General features: G+C 50.4%; 1 protein-coding gene across 1 annotated transcript in view; it reads left to right on the forward strand.

Moving 5' to 3' along the window:
* The window catches only part of JAG1 (jagged canonical Notch ligand 1), a 34824-nt gene extending 23466 nt beyond the window's left edge, over positions 1–11358 (forward strand). Inside the window, exons 10-26 of the mRNA XM_074346922.1 lie at positions 334–447; positions 868–914; positions 1245–1418; positions 1821–1971; positions 2797–2961; positions 3438–3551; positions 4046–4159; positions 4242–4355; positions 4463–4579; positions 5056–5083; positions 5521–5606; positions 6767–6880; positions 7520–7629; positions 7710–7943; positions 8160–8291; positions 8482–8632; positions 9388–11358. Of these exons, the coding sequence (XP_074203023.1) occupies positions 334–447; positions 868–914; positions 1245–1418; positions 1821–1971; positions 2797–2961; positions 3438–3551; positions 4046–4159; positions 4242–4355; positions 4463–4579; positions 5056–5083; positions 5521–5606; positions 6767–6880; positions 7520–7629; positions 7710–7943; positions 8160–8291; positions 8482–8632; positions 9388–9845 (2423 nt within the window). The 3' untranslated portion in view covers positions 9846–11358. The remainder of the gene's footprint in view (positions 1–333; positions 448–867; positions 915–1244; positions 1419–1820; positions 1972–2796; positions 2962–3437; positions 3552–4045; positions 4160–4241; positions 4356–4462; positions 4580–5055; positions 5084–5520; positions 5607–6766; positions 6881–7519; positions 7630–7709; positions 7944–8159; positions 8292–8481; positions 8633–9387) is intronic.
* Positions 11359–22056: the final 10698 nt, after the last annotated feature.

A 22056-nucleotide genomic window follows, 5' to 3' on the forward strand; every position in this document is an offset into this window, starting at 1 on the left:
GGAATGAGCTGTCTGCATTCTTTTTGCCACATTTAAATCCCAGCAACTAGGCTGTGCTGAGTTTTACACAGAAATGCCTGGTGGCTCTCTGCTGTCCTGTTGGGGGAGGTGGTGGGGTGATTGTTAACAGCCGCCAGAAATTTATCAGTTAGCATTCCGTATTGGATAATGGCTAGGGAAAGGGTTCCAATGCTCAAAATAGAGGGAACCTAGTGTCTCTTATTTAGCTGATTAAAATGTCTCATTTCAGACAAACTGTTGGTATGGTGTTTTTTGGGGGGGATGGGGAGGGTGGAACTCCATTTCTCATTGTTCATCCTCTTTTTCTTTCAGATGCAAATGAATGCGAGGCCAAACCTTGTGTAAACGCCAAATCCTGTAAGAATCTGATTGCCAGCTACTACTGCGATTGCCTCCCGGGCTGGTCGGGTCAGAATTGTGAAATAAGTGAGTTGAGACTGTTTTGATTTTGATTTTCATGAAACCAGGGTGTTGAAGGTGTCTGCCAGCCATACTCAGGCTCCAGTTCTGAGACTTGAGTAGTAGAAGGAAAGCCTTAAAGAGGGAATGTTTCTGGAGAGAGAGTGATCAGCACAGAAATGAAAACAGACACGTTATCAGGCTCATTAGCCGGTAAAACGGCCAGGAGTCTGATAAGGCAGTTAAGACAATGATGAGAAGTTTCAGTACCTCAGTCGGGAAGAACTGGGGAGTGTTCCCACCCAGCGTAATAACCTTATCTCACGGGAAGCACACAGGAAATCTGATTTGAGGTTTTTAATCTATCCTGAGCTGAGAAGACTTTTCAATTAAGTTCCATTTCAATGTAAATTGCCTCTCTAATACGATGACTTGTTTATTTTTTAGATATTAATGACTGCCTCGGCCAGTGTCAGAATGATGCCTCCTGTCGGGTATGTAAATCTTTGCTTGAGTCAAAACCTTAGTGATTGACAACAAGTCTTAAGATTTATGTGACCCTGGGAAAGCTCTGGGAGATTTAAAAGTGCAGGTGAAAAGTGAGTCCCTGGAAGTTTCACTGGGGCTCATGTTACCCCCAGCCTCCCGGGAGTCATCCTGAAGGCATGCACATAGAAATTCCTCTCTCATTGTTTGGAGAAGCTTGGCATCTATTTCAGTGAATCAGCTGAACCATGACCGACTGTCCCACTGAATGGCTGAAGCCCTGTGTTGATGGAGTTCCTAGAGAAAAAGCACGTGTTTCTCTCCTCCTCCTCCTCCAGGATCTGGTTAATGGTTATCGCTGTATCTGTCCACCTGGCTACGCAGGCGATCACTGTGAGACAGACATTGACGAGTGTGCCAGCAACCCCTGTCTGAATGGGGGTCACTGTCAGAACGAAATCAACAGATTCCAGTGTCTGTGTCCCACTGGTTTCTCTGGGAACCTCTGTCAGGTGAGCTGGGCTGGAGCCTCCTACAGCCAAGTTTCCACTCTTCTTCCTCCCCGTCCCTTCCCAGTCCCCTCCTGACCGACCGTCTGGAGTCTCCTGGTGACTAGGGAGCTCTGCCACACACACGCCAGTGGAAGGAGATTGATGAGTGATTCTCCCCCTGGGGTCCATACCCTGTCGATGTGTCTTTGATCCATCCCCGGACCCAGCCCTCTCCCACTCTGCCTGTTTTTCCCAGTGCATCCCTGGACGGTCTCTAGGACCCAGCTGTCAATTATGCTGGGTATTCTCCTAACCTGAGCAGATGGAGGGGTCAGATTCCAGGGGCCGCAGCCCCAGAGGAGTCATAATCACACCTTTGTTTTACTTTGTTCCCCTCCTTCCCCTGCTCCCCGGTCCTCGCAGCTGGATGTGGATTATTGTGAGCCCAATCCCTGCCAGAATGGTGCCCAATGCTACAACCGCGCCAGCGACTATTTCTGCAAGTGTCCGGAGGACTACGAAGGCAAGAACTGCTCTCACCTTAAAGACCACTGCCGCACCACCCCCTGTGAAGGTACCTCCCTCCCCTGCCCGGGTCCTGGCTTGTCTGCAAGGCTGCTCCTCTTTGTCCATTTGTCACTGCCCCATCACACCCAGAGCTGATGTGGATGGAAAGCCCTTGACCTGAGGGGCGGACACGTGGAAACAATTCATTCAGGCCCCCAGTGCGGGGACCATGCCTGCAAGTAGCCCCGGGGAGAGAGAGGAAGTCATTTCACACTCCAGTTCTGGGGTGGGCCGACTTGCAACACTGAGACACGGTCCTCAGAGAACCCCGTCAGTAGAACTTTCTGCAGTGGTGGCGTCTGCACTGTCAGGTAGCATAGCCGTGGGCCACGTGTGGCCACGGAGCATTTTAGAGTGTGGCCAGGGCACCTAGAAATCCTTGTTTACTTAATTGTAATTCACTTGACTTTAACTAGTGCCCGTGCTGCTATGAGATGGCACCATCTTCCAGGTTCTTAAGTCTGTCTGCAGCCATCAGTGCTGTTACGTGCAGCAGAAAGCCGTTCCTCCCTCCTTAGCTGGCTTCCAACAAATCGGGGGGATGTTGAGGGAGGATGAACAGGGCCCGCAGGCCTGTAGGCTTCTTAGCTACATAGCGAGAAGACGCCTTAAAAAAGAATCTCCTCTCTGCCTGGAGTCTCAGCTCTCCCTGTCACAGCACAATGTGGCCCGGTGCCAGGGTGCTGGCCCCTGAGATGCCTGTTGGCTTCTTACCCTCCTTAGCCGACCGGTGGCTGTCTCCAGGAGAGCAGGGTGGCTCCTGGGCTTAGGCTCACTGTGGCTTCCGAGTCCCTGGTGGTGATCTGACCGTGCAGATCTGTCTGTCCCACAGTGATTGACAGCTGCACAGTGGCCATGGCCTCCAACGACACGCCAGAAGGGGTGCGCTATATCTCCTCGAACGTCTGTGGTCCCCATGGGAAGTGCAAGAGTCAGTCAGGAGGCAAATTCACCTGTGACTGTAACAAAGGCTTCACTGGAACGTACTGCCATGAAAGTAAGACCCCTGGTCGCCGTCAGGGAGTGGGGCGTGGTGCCCCTGCCCAGCGCGGGAGGGAGCACCTGAGTGAATCATTTCAGTCGAGACCAGGTTTACCATTCCACCCAGGATCTGAGACTGAGGTCGCGTTTAACTCACCAGATCACTGACGCCTCTGAGTCTTCAGCATGTTTATTTTAGAATGTTCTGGAACCTCACTAGGTGGGTGGTCCACTCTCTGTGGGAGTTTTTTCCCCATTCTCCCCAAGTAGCTTAGCGTGAGGATGTTAAATAAAATGGACCGGGTGTTCTCCAGAGGCCTCTGCTCAAGAAGCTGCCCACTGAATCCAGAAACAGTCCTGATGGGGCTGAGACCGTTGAGATGCCAGGTGTATTTCTCAGGGGGGCTGGGAACCCCACAGCTCGGTGCTCGGCTGTGGCGTTGCCTGTGCTTTGTTGACCTGGTTTGTTGGTTGTTTCCCTCCCTCTGGCAGATATTAATGACTGTGAGAGCAACCCCTGTAAAAATGGGGGCACCTGCATCGACGGCGTCAACTCGTACAAGTGTATCTGCAGCGACGGCTGGGAGGGGGCCTACTGTGAGACCAGTGAGTCAGGGGGCCCCAGGGGCCGGGGCTGGGGCACAGGCAACGCGGGGAGCCTCTCTTCTTGATGGAAGTATCTGGAAGTAAGACCCCAGCCATTCCTGCCTGGGGACAGCACGGCTGGGGCTGGTTTCTCTTGTGGATGCTGATGACAACCGGCAGGGAGGAGCCTCTGCGGAGCGGCTGTAGAATTAGACCCCACAGTCAAAGCGATACGGACCCCGCTTGCAGGGAGAGCCATCGTCTTTCCGTCCTGATGGGCATTTCAGCCCATTTGATTGTAACGTTGGTGGCCTGCCACCTGCCCTCCTAACTTGTCGGGGCTCCTTTATTCCTGGAAAAGGGTGACCCTGTTAAAGTCCCGGGATTGCTTCGCTGGTGTTGGAACTTGGCATGGAAAGCAGGGGGTGGTGGTGGCGAGACACAGCTCTTACGAGCCGTGGAGCGTGGACGGTCCTGGGAGCGTCTTCAGCGGGGTGTCTCCTCCCTGTTTGCAGACATTAATGACTGCAGCCAGAACCCCTGCCACAACGGGGGCTCGTGTCGCGACCTGGTCAACGACTTTTACTGTGACTGTAAAAACGGGTGGAAAGGCAAGACCTGCCACTCGCGTAAGTGGTAGTGGGCTGGGGCCCCTCCCTGTCTTCTGTGACGGGGGCCGGCCGGGGGCTCACACGGGCTCATCTCCTCCAGGTGACAGCCAGTGTGACGAGGCCACGTGCAACAATGGTGGCACCTGCTACGACGAGGGGGATGCTTTCAAGTGCATGTGTCCCGGAGGCTGGGAAGGAACCACCTGTAACATAGGTACCTGTCTGCCCCGCCTTGGGACTGTCTCCCAGGCTCTGGATTTGGCCCTCCAGGCTGTCTCTGGGTGCTCAGGGAGGGTGGTCTTGTCTGCTCTTGCCTCGTAGCCAGAAACAGCAGCTGCCTGCCCAGCCCCTGCCACAACGGGGGCACCTGTGTGGTCAACGGCGAGTCTTTCACGTGCGTCTGCAAAGAAGGCTGGGAGGGGCCCGTCTGTACTCAGAGTGAGTGTCCCCCCACCCCACCCCCTGGCACGCTGAGGGCCTCAGGAGCACATCCTGACACCCCTGGGGACTGGCAATGGGAACCAGAAGCCGAACTGTTTGATGTCGGCCTCTGCATCACCTGGGTCTGTTCTAATGACTTGATGGGATGCAGCCCTGACCTGGGCATGAGAAAGTCGCCAAGGAGATAAGTGGAGACAGATGGCGTCTTGGTTCCCAGCACTAGTCTGACCAGCAGCCTCTCTCCATCCATTCTCACACCCCCTGCCCAGCCCGCCCAGGGCCTCTTCCTGTGTCCTGTGTCCCACGGTGGAGGGAACAGTGTGGTGTGGGCCTGGTTCCAATTGAGCAGAGGCCTTAAGCTCATTTTGTGGGTTATCATTGGGATATTGGGGAAATCACTGTGGTTTTACTGAGGGCTAAGACTGTGCTGCCCGGGCGAGGCCTCACTGTTAAGCTGTCTTTTTACGTTGCAGATACCAATGACTGCAGTCCTCACCCCTGGTAAGCATGACCACCTTTTAAGCTGGCATTTACTGGCTGTGATGTGCATGGGCCTCTCCTGGGGATCTTGTTTAAAATGCAGGCTCTAGTTCAGAAGGTCTTGGCTGGGGGTAGTGTGGGCAGGACTGCAGATGCTGCCTTTCTAACAAGCTCCCAGGCAGTGCCGAGCCTGCTGCTCCGTGGACCACACTTGAGTCAGGCTGTGTAGAGCAGTGATTCTCAACCTTGGCTGCACCCAAGAGTCACCTGGGGAGCGTTTAGAAGTTCCAGCGCCTGGGCTGTAATGTAACCAAGACCTGTGAAATTAAACTCTCTGGGGGTGGGACCCAGGCATCAGTATTTTTAAACTCCTGGGCTGGGGTGAGAGCCACTGATTGTAACCGGCATAGCTGCCTGTGAACTGGGAGGCGGTAACCGAGGGCTCTTTGCTTCCATAGCTACAACAGCGGCACGTGTGTGGATGGAGACAACTGGTACCGCTGCGAGTGTGCCCCTGGCTTCGCGGGGCCTGACTGCAGGATAAGTAAGGACTGCCTCCGTCCAGTCTCCCCACCCCACCCCTCGGCCTGAGAGTTTTCATCTTTAAGACAGTTATGGCTGTGGTTCCCTCTAAGTAGCCCTGACAGGTCATCTGCCCTTCTGCCCTCCACTGGGGTCAAGATGCCCCGGGCTGGACCCTCCCAGGTGCCTGCTGGCCCTTCCCTGGGGGGGGGGGCACAGCCCTCCTTGTTCTAGGGGAGAGAGTACCATTCACAGGACTGGAGGATTAATGTACGCTGAGGCCCTAAGGAGTGTTTCTCCCCATGATTATTAATGTGAAATTACGGGCAAGCAGACGTTGCCACAGCCATGCTGGGGCGGGGGGGGGGGGGTACAGAGCTAATGCCGGTGGCAGGGGCTGGAGCCATGGTTTCCCAAGGCCTGATCAGGCCCCGGTGGAATGACTAAAAGAGAAAATGGGGGCAGCCAATGCGGTGCTGCAGGAAGCTTAAAGTTTATTCTTTACTTTGAGCCTCTTTCCTGCTTTTTTACTTGCCCTTTCTTTTGCCAAAAAAGGTGATGGATGAGTTTTGAGGGTTTTTTTTTTTTTAAATTTTTTTGTTCTTATCCCCAGATTATTTGAAATTTTTCTGGTGCTTAAGAGCCCCAAGTCTGGGATCAGAGAACTATTAGATCTAGTTCATGTTTCTGAATCGGGGGTGAACAGACTCTGGCCTGGGGGCCACATCTGGCCCGCTGCCTGTTTTTGTAAATAAAGTTTTATTGGCACACAGCCACTCATTTATGTACTGTCTAGGGCTACTTTCATGCTGCGACAACAGAGTTGAGCAGCTGTGATAGAGACCACATGGCCTGCAAAGCCTAAAATACGTGCTATCTGACCCTTTTCAAGAACTTTGCTGGCCCTTGTTCTAAATTTATTGTCAGAGAAAAAGGCACTTTAATTCAAATTCCCACGGTGATTCTCAGCTGTTAGGAATCAGGTGTTCTCCGGGGGCAGTGATGGGAGATTTGGGGAATACTGATCTGCTTCTGTTTGGGTGCTGGTTACATGATGAAAAATGCATCAAGCTTATACTTGGGGTTTGTATGCTTTTCTGTCTGTATGTTTGGTCAGTAAAAACTTAGAAGAAACATTGACATCTCCCATGGGAGCCTAAACTTGAACTGCCTTGTTCCTAGACATCAACGAATGCCAGTCTTCACCTTGTGCCTTCGGGGCGACCTGTGTGGATGAGATCAATGGGTACCGGTGTGTCTGCCCCCCAGGGCACAGTGGTGCCAAATGCCAGGAAGGTATGTGGCCTCAGCCGCCCATGTGTCCTGCAGGCGAGCGGGCACTGCAGTCTCCATTTTGATTGTTGAGTGGACACTGTGCTTAGGGAGAGAACACGGAGGGGACATACATGGGGCACCACAGGAGAGGGAAAATCTGGGAGGAGTCCCTTAAAAATGGGGTGAGCTGTTGTTTTTAGTCAGCTGTTGCCACAGTTATGACGTGTAACATACCATCCCCAAATTTTGTGCTTACACAAGTGTTTATTTGTGTTGCTTGTGGACACGCAGGGCGGGCAGAGTGATGGATGCCTTGAGTTGGGCACCCAGGTCTGTTCTGTGTGCCATGCTGTCCCCTGGGACCAGCACTGTGTCCGGGACATGTCCTCCTCCTGGTGGCAAATAGCAGGCCTGCGAGGGGCCAAGCTCACCGAGGAGAGACTCTGCTCACATCCCTTTGTGCCACATAAACCAAAGTCAGTCACGTGGCCAGGCACAGAGGCCTATGGGGAGGGAGGGACACTTGCCCATCATGGGAGCAACTGTTTTGTCACAGGGCAAAGGGCAGCAGGTATAATCACTTCCTGATGGGCCAGGAATGAAGAATCAGAACTATCACCAGAAAAGGCAATTCCTCCCACTCACGAGTCTCCACCTCAGTTTCAGGGAGACCTTGCATCACCGTGGGCAGCGTGATACCCGATGGGGCCAAGTGGGATGAGGACTGCAATGCCTGCCAGTGCCTGGACGGGAGGATTGCCTGCTCAAAGGTGGGCGTGGGCCCCAGGCCGCCTACTTTCTGGAACTGCTGATGGGCATCTACTGAGCTCCACTCCTTCTGTCTCTGCAGGTCTGGTGTGGCCCCCGCCCCTGCTCCCTGCACAAAGGGCACAGCGAGTGCCCCAGCGGGCAGAGCTGCCTCCCCATCCTGGACGCGCAGTGCTTCGTCCGCCCCTGCACGGGTGTGGGCGAGTGCCGGTCCTCCAGCCTGCAGCCAGTGAAGACCAAGTGTGCCTCCGACCCCTATTACCAGGACAACTGTGCAAACATCACGTTCACCTTCAACAAGGAGATGATGTCACCGGTATGGACACCTTCTTGCTCACTTGGGAGAGGTGGGGCGTGTCAGGTCCGCTTGCCCTAAAGCAGGAGCGGCAGGAGCTTGGATCTCGTGCTCCTCAGCATCGATTCTTATCCTAAGGCAAAGCTCCCCTTGAACGTAGCCTCACTTTCAAGGAAACACCAGTCTTTTTTCCTTCCACTCTCTTACACATTTGTGGGTTTAAAAATTTCGTTGTAGGGTCTTACCACGGAGCATATCTGCAGCGAATTGCGGAATCTGAATATTTTGAAGAATGTTTCTGCTGAATATTCAATCTACATAGCTTGTGAGCCTTCCCCTTCTGCGAATAACGAAATACACGTGGCCATCGTAAGTATGAGACCGTTCACGCTGAGTTGTTTGATGGCAGGGAGGTTCAGAAACTTCAGTGAGCCAGGACCCAAAGGAGCAGGCAGACGTTGAGGGGGAGCCAGACATACCTGTGTGGTCAAGTGATACTGAGTAAAGTGCCTGTTGAGTGTTCCCTGACCCTTCGGTCTGATGACGCGTCTCTTTCCAGTCTGCCGAAGACATACGGGATGACGGAAACCCGATCAAGGAAATCACCGACAAAATCATCGATCTTGTTAGTAAGCGGGACGGGAACAGCTCGCTAATCGCTGCCGTCGCGGAAGTGCGAGTTCAGAGGCGTCCTCTGAAGAACAGAACAGGTAGGTGTCAGGGGACAGCAGTCTTTTTCTGTGGGGACTGTCAAATCCATCTCATCAGTAAAACCAGTATGACCAGCATCCAGTAAAACCACCAAGCGGGGAGTTACCTGATTCCCTATTCAAGGACCAACCCCCCACCCCATTTTTAACTGATGAGAAAACAGGCCAACTGATATGACCAAGGTTATGTGGCAATAGGCAGAGGTCACCCTAACTTGTTCCCTTGCCAGCAAGCTGTGCTCAGGCAGGCAGCTGCCATCTCTGGGTCCATCTCGAAGCCCAGAGGCAGAGCAAGGCTGTGCCTTGAGCTGGTGTCTGTGCTGAGCCCACTTGGTGCTTGGGGGACAGCCTGTCCTAGGCACCAGGACATGGGCCTGATAGCTCGATGGCCCTGCAGGACATCCAGAGTCCCCTGTGGGTGCCCCGAGCACCACTGTTCTAGCGAGAAGCTGGGCACAGGACCACATGGGGCATTTGAGCCGTCTATGCTCGGACCCTCTTTCTGCTAATGCTGAAAACTGGCTCCTTTAATGAGCTGCCTGAGTAGCCAGACTCCCTGTGCCCAGAGGCGCCTGTACGAGCTGCCACGCTCGGCCTGGTCTCTCCAGGGACAAGCGTCCTGGTCCCAGGACTTACTACGCTGGGAACTGACAATGTGCAGCTGGGAAGAGTGACTTGTCCCCGCGAGCCCCTCTAAGGGACCGGGGGCAGGGGAGCCTTGGGCGTGTGGCTCACGGGGCCTGCCTGCCTTGCAGATTTCCTGGTGCCCCTGCTCAGCTCGGTCCTGACCGTGGCCTGGGTCTGCTGCCTGGTGACCGCCTTCTACTGGTGTGTGCGGAAGCGGCGGAAGCCCAGCAGCCACGCGCGCTCAGCCTCCGAGGACAACACTACCAACAACGTGCGGGAGCAGCTCAACCAGATCAAGAACCCCATCGAGAAGCACGGGGCCAACACGGTCCCCATCAAGGACTACGAGAACAAAAACTCCAAAATGTCCAAAATAAGGACACACAACTCGGAGGTGGAGGAGGACGACATGGACAGGCACCAGCAGAAAGCCCGCTTCGCCAAGCAGGCCACCTACACGCTGGTCGACCGAGAGGAGAAGCCCCCCAACGGCACGCCGGCCAAACACCCAAACTGGACAAACAAACAGGACAACAGAGACCTGGAGAGCGCCCAGAGCCTGAGCCGGATGGAGTACATCGTATAGCAGGCGGCGCGCAGAGTCTGAGGGCGCCCGGGGCTCCCGGTTCTCCAGCTGTCCTGTCGTGGTCCAGTCCGAGGCTGTCGCTGACGTAGACCCCTGTGTTAATTTAAGTTCTGACAAGCTGGCTTACACTGGCAATGGTAGTTTCTGTGGTTGGCTGGGCAGCGCTGCATCGCACAGCTATGCAAACACCAGTCCCCTGGGGGCCCGGGGCACGGTCCCCGCGGCCCTGCACCTCTCGGATTAGGCCCCCAGGAGAGCGGCCGGCCCCCAGCCGGCCTCCGGCTTCCACTTCTGCCAGATGTCCCGATGGTGATGCAGTCTTAGGAGCATAGTTTTTATTTATATTTATTGACTCTTGAGTTGTTTTTGTATATTGGTTTTATGATGACGTCCAAGTAGTTCTGTATTTTGAAAGTGCCTTTGCAGCTCAGAACCACAGCAACTATCACAAATGAGTTTATTATTTATTTTTTTTATTGTATTTTTGTTGTTGTTGTTGGGGGAGGGGGACTTTGATGTCAGCAGTTGCTGGTAAAATGAAGAATTTAAAGAGGAAAAATGTGTCAAAAGTAGAATTTTGTATAGTTATGTAAATAATTCTTTTTTTTATTAATCACTGTGTATATTTGATTTATTAACTTAATAATCAAGAGCCTTAAAAACATCATTCCTTTTTATTTATATGTATGTGTTTAGAATCGAAGGTTTTTGATAGCATTGTAAGCGTATGGCTTTATTTTTTTGAACTTATTTTCTTATTACGTGTTGCCTATAAGCCAAAATTAAGGTGTTTGAAAATAGTTTAAGACAATAGGATGGGCTTCTGTGCCTGGAATACTGGTGGAAATTTTTTTTTTTTTGTACGACGTCAGATGTTTAAAACACCTTCTATAGCATCACTTTAAAACACGTTTTAAGGACTGACTGAGGCAGTTTGAGAACTAGTCTAGAACAGGTGTTTTTTTTTTTCTTTAGACTTGAAAAGAGACAGGCAGGCGATCTGCTTTACAGAGCAGTTTAAGGGAACAAGGTGAGCTATGACTACACGTAGCCAAGACGTGAGTGGTTGAATATCATTAAAAATATCAAATTAATTGTGTGAAGTTGGAAGCACACCAATCTTATTTTGTAAATTCTGATTTCTTTTCACCATTCGTAATGTAAGACTGAACCACTTTGTAGATTTGATTTTTGTTGTTATCTACTGCATTTAGGGAGTATTCTAATAAGCTAGATGAATACTTGAACCATAAAATGTCCAGTAAGATCACTGTTTAGATTTGCCATAGAGTACACTGCCTGCCTTAAGTGAGGAAATGGAAACGCTATGACGAAGTTTAAGAACAAAAGGCTTATTAAGACAGAGTGATTTCGTTGGTTCGCAGTTGAGACCATGAAGATACTTTGTATTGTCCTCTTAGTGTTATCCGAACATAAACATGCATCTTTGATGTGTTGTTCCTGGCAATAAATTTTGAAAAGTAATATTTATTAAATTTTTTGTACGAAAACACGGACCCGTGTGGCCTCTTCTGAGCTTACGCAGTTCTGCCCGGCTCTGCCATCTGCCTTTGTCACTGCCCCCGAGTCTGTCCTGGTGACCAGGGTGTGAGACGTAGGCTGTGCTCAACGGGGCCGGGATCAAGAACTGAAAGCCTTTTCAGCCATGAAATTCATCGTAGTTTCTCGAAAACCCAAGGGGCTGCTGTGAAGCTGGAGCTGTGAGAGCCCCATCTTGGGGGCCTCATTCTCTTGTTACTTGACAGCAAGTGTGAATCCTGCTTGAATAAACGCCACTGGATGAACGGCCTGCAGTGTGGAGGTGAATTGTTTGTGAGCACTCCTGGGAAGTGCTCACCGCACTGAAAGGGTTTTAAATAGCTTGGAATTGGCGTCAGGGGGTGAAGAGGGAGATTGGACACTTTCTCTTTTCTTCCTCTGGCTCCTTGGATTAATGTTCGTGTCCTGCCATCATACAGGCCACACCCTTGTGGCTTTGGTGCATGCTTATGCCTGCGGGCGGTGGTAGTTACAAGCTTCCGGGGTTAGAGCCCATCTACTCATCACCTTGTTCCCAGGGAGTGAGTGAGCGGCTGGCCTCGCCCTGCAGCCCTGGGTGCCAGGTGCTGCCTGGCCTTCCGTGAGAGGCAGGAGTCAGACTCTTCCTGCCTAAAAAGGGCAGGAGAGCTGTGGTCCTCCCTCGTGGCTGCTGGGGCCACCAGCCAACAAGCCTACCCCGCTTTGTGGGGTGGGGCAGGGGAAGCTTTGCCTCTGGCATCCCTGCACTGAGGGATGAGCGCGGTGCTGGTCACATGGACCACTTCCAGTAGCTACGCGGAGTTGCCAGGAGCTCCCTCTGGTTAGGAAACCAAAGCTTACCCTCCTCGGAGCTGTGACACTCGGGTCTTAGAGTATAACTCCAACGGGAGTGAAAAACTCTGAATGGAGGCGACACTACAGGGATGTTTATCTTCATTCTTGGGAAACTTTTTCTTCTACCAGGCTAGGAATTACGTTCTGATGGGCATCTTGGTTAAGAATGGATGGTGGGCTTGAGGTGTCCCTGGTTCCTTGTGCGTGAGCAGAAGCCATCACGGGGCTCAGTCCGGGACGGTGTTTTGGCTAGCTGGGGAGGCAGCCCAAAGGTCCGGGACAGTGATGAGTGTGTTCCCATGACGTCTCCCTGTCCTGGTGCAGCTCTATTTTCACTGCTCTCTGCCAGGAGACAGCTGATTTCTGCGGGGTGGGCTCAGAGGACCGTAGAAATGTTCTGGTACAGACCCGACGAGGACAGTCTGAATTCAAACACTACCTTCCTTGCTCTGGTGGTTTGTAGACTTCGATTCTGCAGGACCCCAGCATTTCCTGGGTAATTGCCAATACTTTTGTGCCAAGAAAAAAGTCTAATGAGCCTCTGCAATTCTTTACTCGAGGAGGGAAGTGATATGAGATTGCTGTTTTAAGGATCCTTCTCTCCAGGACACACTCAGTAGTGGAGAGGCAGAGATGGGTGTCCTCTGGACACGGCTCAGAGCCAGGACTCTGATGGTTAAGGGTGGTTTTCCCCTTTCCCCAGGTAGAAGGGATCAGGCACAGAAACCCTGGCTGTGCTGGGTGCAGAGAAATGCCAAAGAAGGGACTCAGAAACATCCTCATCCTGTGAACGTTCTGCACCCTAGAACATCCTGCAGGCCCTGGGAGAGGGAGGATGTTCCATCCAGAAACAAGGCTGACTAGAACTCCAGCAGTAGACTATCTACACCCTGAAACTCCAGGGAAGAATTAGCTCAAAGCTGGTTGTTATAGGACAAGAAACTGTCCTGGGAAGCTAGACTTAGACCCTCCTTTCCTCTTCTGAGGCTACACTGTATAGCTTGAGTAAAAGTCCAGCAAGACTGGGTAATGATCAGAAGTGGAACTTCCAAACGGGTTTCTCTTAAATGCAGAGTCCCAGGCCAGGTCTGCAATTCCCAGGCGGGGCCTGGGAATCTGTATTTTCAACAAGCTGCCCCTCCTCCCCTCCACCCCTGTCCTCCTTGACTTCGGTGCAGCAAACTGAGAACAGCTTCACTGAAGTGCAAGCTCTTTGTTAATTACAAGGTTTTTCCTCCTTGTTAAATTGAATTAAGTAGCCTGGAAGCCGGTCTGTTGCTCAATTGCCACCTGACATCATTTTTAAGTCAAATAATTACACCACCCTTGAGCAAGTTGGGGTGTGAGCACTTTGTTTTATTGGCGGATCTGAGGGGTCAGTGAGTCAAAGGTAACTTTGGTGATATTTCTTAGGCAGCAAAGAGCCAAAGGAACCAGATTGTGGGTTTCCCACATTTCTGTACGGAGAACACCTGTCCACCCCAAAGTGAGCAAGTGTGTGGCCAAAAACCAGTTCCCTTTAAAAAAAAAAAAAAAAAAGTCCCACAGGCCTGCAGAGGTTTGCAACTTGGGCTGAGCAATGTTCCAGCATTTCCGCTTTGACGGCGGCATTCTTTCTTGCCTCTACTGGGAATGAGAAACCGGAGTTCAGAGGTTCCCGGGCTGGGAAGACACACCAGCACTGGGTTATGGGAAGCCTCCTTCTGCTAATGTGTATTTATACTTTGTAAGCTCTGATTCATCTGAGCATTGGAACAGAAATCTGCTTCCTGAGGTTCTGTTTTTAAATAGATAGTTTGCAAAAACAACAATTATTTTTCTTAACATTTTTTTTCCAACCCACAAGCAGCTAAACATCCCTGCTCGGGCTATGTCAGACTCCAACTATGCCAACAGACAGCCTGGTTATCAGAGGTAGAGGGGTGCCCCAAGGCAGTTCTGTGGGGTTCTGGCCCCAGAAGTCTTAAAAACAAAGTTTAGAAACCATTAGGGCAACCTCGTTGCGTCACGTCAAGTCTACGAGATATTCCTGGGTTGACTGAAAATAACGAAGTGCCCTTTGTGAAGAGTTGCCTTCCGATGACGGTTAAAAGTAACAGCCAGTGGGGGTGATGCCTGCAGGGCTATGGGTACCGCTGCCTGGCACAGGGGGGCTGCACACCTGCATGGCACCCTCTGAGGTCATGTTACAAGGGCGCGGCTCCCCTGCTTTGGACATAAACTCTACCTGTACTACTTGTTCTTGCATGCCAGGCTCAGCCTCCTGGCTTAGACTGTGTTTCTTTCAAGTCTCAGGCAGCTTTTACAAGTCTTAAATTATGTATCATTATGCACAGGTCCAGTATTAACCTGTGATATGCAAGTTGGGAAAATTAACTTGGAGAGCAGAGGCTCTTAAATCCACTAAGAACCCTGAATTGAGGCTGGCCCACCGCCTCCCCCACCCGCACGTCATCCCCTCCCCCTGCAATGATCTACATGGGGCACCGAAGGGCTGAATTTCACAGAGAGCAAAAGCAGGTGCCAGCAACGTGAAAGTCACAGCTTTGTCTGAAAGAGCAGCTCTCCTGGCAGGGATGTGTGTGGGGGGGGTGTCTTCCACGATCCTTGGGGAATATGAGTTTGCAGCTGGCTTCCTAAGGACTACTCAGTACCCAGACACGCTGGGCTCCTCTCTGTTTTGCACCTGAAGAGTGAAAAGCTGCCTGAGTTCATCCTTGCTGAGAAACAGGCAGTTGAAAAGCCTTCACCTGAGACTCAATGGGTAGTAATGCAATTAGAGACCTTAGCAATCAAAGGCCTCAAATCTCATTGCTTTCCCGGGGTGGGGGGAACTGAGGTCTAGCGAGGTTGGGGACCTGTCACACAGAGTTTGCAACAGCCAGGACTAGAACGTGGGGCGCCTGCTAGCTGGGCTGCTGCGTTCTCTGCGTCTTCTGGGGATGTGCCAGGTTTATGCCCCAATGCTGCCCTTGATGTGATTTTTCTAAGGTGAAGAACTGGGAGATCAGCAATTAATAAGAAAGGAGGCCACAGGAAGCTGCTGTATGACAGTGGCACCTATCCGAGCTGTGCCTCCTCCCGGCTTTGCCTAGAAAGTGACATCTTTATAAATCCGAGAGCAGCAGTTATTTTCCAAATCAAAGGCAGATTAAGCCCTATCCCTTTGTGGGTGGTTCCTTTGTTCTTGCGCTGCTTCAGATTTCCTTTTAAGTTTCTGCTTCATAGAATTAGCAAATGAATCGCAGGAAAAGAGGCTCAGAAAGGAAAGCAGCGGTCCCCCCCGCTACTGCCTACCACTCTGCGCGTGCGCACACATGCACACACGGTACACACACGCACACTGCACAGGAGTCTTCAGGACGAGGGCGACGCTCCCTGTGTCCCAGGCGTTTGGGAGGGTGCTGGCCACTGTCAGATGACTGCAATAATCATAGACCTCCTCTCACATCCCCTAAACGCGCTCGCTTCCCGGAGCAGGCTACTCCCAGGTTATCGTGCAAAAAGCGCCTAAGCGGTTAAAGACACTGAGAGCCAAGGAGGCCGAGTGTGAGAAGTTCGCCACGTCCGCGGTGCAGCAGAGCCAGCACAGACACGTCCGCGAGTTCCTGGAACCGCCCGTGGGCAGCTCTGCCTCCTCCACCCAACATCCCCAGATGCCTACTTCCAGTGCTCTCTCCACCCGCCGCGAGGGGTGGGGGCAGATTCCACGTGCCATCTTTAACCTGTTTGTCATGTCAGGGAGGCCAGAATTCCCTTCATATGCTCATACAGACACACATGGATGAAATTATTGCGTTTAATTGTCGAGAACTACTCAGTACTGGGGTTGAATTTAATCACAAGCAAGTAAGTTTTATTGTGCAACATGGTATTACTTCATGATTGCCATTACAGTTACTTATCAAAAATCATCTTAATTCAACAAAAATCAGGAAAACCATATATTTGGTCCCCAAGCACCTGGTCGGGCAACTAAAGGTATGGTATTTGACAGATTCCCCAGAGTAACTATCTTCAACCATGGTAGAAAGCCAACAGCCTCCGCGGAAATCACCGGGAGAGCCCTCTTCCCCCACTGGCCTTATCCTCTCCTTTGTTCTGTTTAAACTATTAAAAATTACTTTAAATAGTTGTGCCTGCCAAGGGGATGAAACTAGTTATGTCGTGTAAATGAACCTCTTTTATGAATAAAAAGTAAAATTGTTTAAAAAACTTCAATGTGTATGTCACTTTTCTTTAAAGCAAGTGAATTAACCCCAAGGGATATACATTCAGCCCTTTGTGGGACACGCTACCTAAAATTGTATTCTCCTGGTTGGAGACTTTCTCCTCCTTGAAGGAATTCTGAGGGTTTGAAGACTGTGTTAAAATAATCAAAGGAGCTCTGCATTTGAACTCTGGGCCTTATAAAACTGTGGGGAGGATGGATATAGAGAAAAGAATCATGTTCTAGTGGTATTGTTCCGAGGTCGCAGAGAGCTCGCTACACTGTCAGACCACACACTGTTGTAGTGGTGTCCTCACTGTGCAGCGACCATCTCCTCTGGACTGAAAGGGACTCAGTTTAAAGCCCAACTTTCTCACCATCTCCTCTCTCCTAAGGCTCCCCTCTTACAGTGGGCACTGGCCGAGGTGGGGGCACAAAGCCAGTGGCAGAAAATTAGGTTTCTCTCAAGTACGGACCTTCCCTAAAATAATACCAGGACCGAGAATCAAACCCTTCAACCAGGACCCAGCACATGTGAGCTGATAAGAGATATTGTCTTCCAGAGAAAGCAAGGCCAATCTGATGTAGAAAATTCCCAGATGGATGGACAGTCTGCCGGTCTTTGAGCCTGTACAGAGAGTTAAGGTGACATCCAGAAGGTTCTTCCATCTGGAGATTCTTACTAGCATCAAAACAAGAACTCCAACAGCAGGTCCCCTGCATCTCTGACACGGAGAGGGCTTCCTCTGCAAAGTGCTTTCAGATCGATGGGGCACTTCCCTTGGGGAGCCACGCCTAGGCTCTGCCCGGGCAGCCTCCTCTCTGCTCTGCGTGGTCACTGAGCTGAGCAGAAGGCATGGGGAAGGGCTCACCAGGCAAGCATTTCAAGGAGAATAAACAAATTAAAGCAGCCCTGCTCCTTCACAAGCCCCCATTCACTCCAGCATCATTACAGGAAGGCTTTCCAGGCTCCTCCAACGGGGACACATCCCTAATGCCCAGCCCTGTCTCCCACGTCAAGGCAGGAGGTCGCCCTAATTTACCACCCCACCTTCTCCCTCTGACAGCAGGAATGGATGGGCTGGTGGTAATCCTCCCAGGCTCCCACAGTGGGTTTGGGAAAGAGCCCTTCGCACTCTTCTCACCAGCTGAGCATATGAAGGAGGAACGGAAAAGCCCTTAGGAGCCACAGGGCCTAGAAAAATCCCAGCCAATCCGTCACCTGCCTCGTCTGGAGAAAGGTCTGCCTGTCCATCCCGCAATTCCAGGGCCGGTGGAGGGAGGGGTGTGAGGCGGTGGGGGGAAGTAAGAGCTAGGGCTGCATCCTCCAGTGTGTGTGTGTCCATGAGTGTGTGTGTACAAGCGTGTGCCCATGTGTGTCTGTATGTATGTGTCCATGTGTGTGTGTCCATCAGTACATTCATAAGCATGTCTGTGTGTCTGTGTGTGCCCATGAGCAATGAGCATGTGTGTCCATGAGGTGTCTGTGTGTGTATGTGTGTCCATCAGTGAGTCCATGAGGATGTCTGTGTGTCTGTGTCCATGAGTGTCTGTGTGTCCGTGTGTGTGTGTCTACACACGGAGACAGGACTAGTAATAGAAGAACCGGCGAGAGGGCGTGGGAGCCTGGGAACTTATTTATAAAAGCTCTTCTGCCCTAAAGCAAGTCAGACTCCCTGCTGAGGAGTTGCTTTTTCTTCCTCCCTTTCGAGTCCTGTTGCTGAACTGACCCCTCTCCCAGCAGAGGTCAGCGCTCCTCACCTCAGACACACTCGGCCTTCCCGGGCTTCATCCCTTAGAAGCCTGAAGACGAGAGAATTCTTTAGCTCTAATTTCTGAAAGAAAAGCTGCAGTAAATCTCGTGCAGCTGGACTTTTTTTTTTCCCCTAAAGAAATGTATGCATGTTACGATCTTCCAGGAACTGTGGAAAAAACAAAAGCAAGCATGAAATGTGTCCATCGTGAGTCCCCTCCTATAGCCTACGTCGCCCCCTAAGATCAGCCAGGCTGGGTAACGAACGAGGTTTTAGGAAACGTTACTGCACATAAAGTGCAAGGTCAGCGTCCCCTCCTAGATGACCCTTCGGAGGAGGAGAAATTCTCCCGGTTTTCCCACAGGGTTATTTCACATGCGCTTTCTGAGCCAAACTATTTTAAAAGCGTTCTTTCTCCCACCGCCCTGCCAAATGCGAACTTGAGATTCACATGCACTTTTCAAGAGCTTATTAATGATATTAATGATCATGGATCAAAGGTAAACCCCAGACAATTATTTCAGGGCTTTAAAACCTCATCTTCTGTACGAGGGTAACAGCTTCTCAGTGCCGGCAAAGACGAAGCTGGACTCAGAGGTAGCGGGTCGAAAGCGGCAGGAGTAACATCAAGGGGCCTTTGGGAGAAGAGCGAACACGTGTCCCTGTAGGATTACAGTGTATGCCCACTGACACCTCGTCCCCTAAGCCTTTCTGGCTCGGCTCGTTTGAAAGTAGGTGCGCTTCCGATCTACAGAGAGCCCCTCTTGCAGAGGACGCTCCTCACAGACCCTGCCACTTGTCACATCCAGTATTGAAACACCCCCACCCCCACTTTTAAACAATAGTTCTCAACCGCGGCACCTCATGAGAATCCTTATCTGAGGAGCTTTTTAAAAACTGCCAGTGCCCAGGCCACATCTCCAGGATTCTTATTTAACGCGAAGCCGCTCAGGTGATTCCAGTGTGTGGCTGGGTGTCAAGGACCCACTTTTAAACGGATGGAGAAATGAACACATGGGGTGGTACCATCTCAGGGTTCCATGGAGCCAAGCGTGGCTCTTAAAAGTACCAGAGATTATCTGACACATGAAGAAACTGAGGCCCAGGAGGTGAAGTGACTTGTCCCAAAACATATGAACCAATTGGTGGCAGAGCACAGGGTTGGCAGCACACGGCACCAGGCAGTCACCCAGCACCTGGCAGGGGCAGGGCAGCTCTCCCGGGACCTGAACGCCAAGAAACGGGCTTTCCTTCGCCAAGTGCAGTGGATCTCGGCATCTCATGCATGGCTATTCAGATGTATGGTTCCAACTTGATATTGAAATGCTTCTGAAAAATTAGGTACAGGATCTGAGGAGAAATATATTTACAAGCAACCAGAGGGGGCTGGGATCCCGTCATAAAAGGCAGGGCAGAGGAAGAGCCAGCCCAGGGCTTCATGCGGTGCTGAACAAGGACTAGATCCACTTGGAAAATGGAAATGAATCTGCTTGGGAAATGTCAAGATTCTCTGGAAAGGAGTCAAGGTCGCATACTTTAACCCCTCACAAGAGGCGTCTCTCTTAACTCACAACTGGGAGCAGAAGTGGGAACACAGCTGCATTGGAAAGACCACCCCCAATCTTAGGGGCCAATTTAATCACAACGTCCCACACAGGGGGTTCCGACCTCAATCTTTCGGGCCCAGGGTTCAAATGCAGAGCTCCTTTGATTATTTTAACACAGTCTTCAAACCCTCAGAATTCCTTCAAGGAGGAGAAAGTCTCCAACCAGGAGAATACAGTTTTAGGCAGCGTGTCCCACAAAGGGCTGAATGTATATCCCTTGGGGTTAATTCACTTGCTTTAAAGAAAAGTGACATACACATTGAACTTTTTAAACAATTTTACTTTTTACTCATAAAAGAGGTTCATTTACACGACACAACTAGTTTCATCCCCTTGGCAGGCACAACTATTTAAAGTAATTTTTAATAGTTTAAACAGAACAAAGGAGAGGATAAGGCCAGTGGGGGAAGAGGGCTCTCCCGGTGATTTCCGCGGAGGCTGTTGGCTTTCTACCTTGGTTGAAGATAGTTACTCCGGGGAATCTGTCAAATACCATACCTTTAGTTGCCCGACCAGGTGCTTGGGGACCAAATATATGGTTTTCCTGATTTTTGTTGAATTAAGATGATTTTTGATAAGTAACTGTAATGGCAATCATGAAGTAATACCATGTTGCACAATAAAACTTACTTGCTTGTGATTAAATTCAACCCCAGTACTGAGTAGTTCTCGACAATTAAACGCAATAATTTCATCCACTCAAGTCCCCTCTGTTAAAGCTACATATTGACATATATTTGTTCCTTGTCTTGTTACTACAGAAACCAAATTAGAGGGAGTTCTTTAGATTTCTGAGAATTTAATTATACCATTAAATTATAACATCAGTGATATATAGTGTTAGACCTCTGTCCTAAGTATCTGAATTAACCCCATTTTACAACACTTAATTTATCTTTTACTAAGGAAAACTTTAAGCTATTTAACAGAAATCAGCTTAACTTCGATTTCTTACTTGCCCCAACGTGTTTCAGTTCATTTGTGTTTCAATAACAAGGATCAGACTCTCTCGTCCTGACAAACCAGGCATGGAAATTTCCCCATCAGAGAAAAGAAGACATTAAAATGAGCTCCATAGCCGAGTCATAGCACGGCACACTGAAGGTTCTGGCTCTTAGCAGAACCAAAGGAGGACCTACTCACCAGAATTTTGTGGAAATACCACAGGGGGGCCTGCCAAGAAGGGATTCAAGGAAACTGGGGACAGTGACACTGTGATCCCAGGCCAAGCTCTTGTTACCTTGTGGGCTCTGCCCTCTCCGAGCTCTTTCTGAAATCAAAGGCCACTGATATGCCCAACAGTTCATGCTAAAATCCCAACATGACACCCAAAGCAAACACATTAACAGTGGTCCCACTGATGTTCCCAAGTTATATCCTGAGATAGCTCCTTCAGTGAGAAGTTATATTCTCCAAAAACCAAAATACAGAGGGTCTTTAGGACTCTTGCTTTTTATAAAGTGAAACGCCTTTTCCTACTTTTTTTTTTAATGTTAAAATAAGTGAACACAAAGCTGCAGTGCTCACTCCTTTCTCCCCAACGTCTGCTCCTCTGTGGGTAACAATATGCAAGCATATCTGGATGACCATTAACCTCCAGAGGCCAAGGAAAGAAGATTGTGTAAGAAAAATCACACTGCCTGTTCTCAGACATTTATTTATGGGCATTCAAAAACAACAACAAAAATACCAATTTATTAAAAAGTCATTTGAAAGCACGTGGAGGCGACTTAGAAGCCAAGACACTGAGAAAGTTACAGAGTTCAAAGTTATAACCTTAATCGAATTGGGTTCCTATTTCTTCCAAGCATCCGAGTTACAAAAACTTGAATATACATTTAATTTGGGGTTGTTAAATAAGTGGCTGAAGAACTTGTTCTTTTTAACTAAGAATACTGACAGGCTCTCAGACATTCAGATGCTGAATAATTAAGATTATTAAGAAAATGATAACACACTGACTCCCAGCAGCAGAGAACTCACTCCTCATTTCCCACCTAACAAGCAACAAAAGAACCTGGCAGCCATTTCCCCTTTTGTACATCCAAATATCCAAAGAATCAAACAACCACTCAAGTCACAAGAGATCCAGGGGAGTTTCAGACACGTGGAAGGAAAAGGCTTAAAGGCGAAATTCCTCAAACACATGCTGCCGGCGCGCGGAAGCGGACAGCTGTTCCGTGAATCCCGTCACGGTCCCGTGTACGTGACGGTCTGGGAGAAAGACCCCATCCATCTGCAGCCAAAGCCGCTATTTCCCCTCTTAG

This window comes from Camelus bactrianus, chromosome 19 (genome assembly GCF_048773025.1).
Source record: "Camelus bactrianus isolate YW-2024 breed Bactrian camel chromosome 19, ASM4877302v1, whole genome shotgun sequence".
NCBI lineage: Eukaryota > Metazoa > Chordata > Mammalia > Artiodactyla > Camelidae > Camelus > Camelus bactrianus.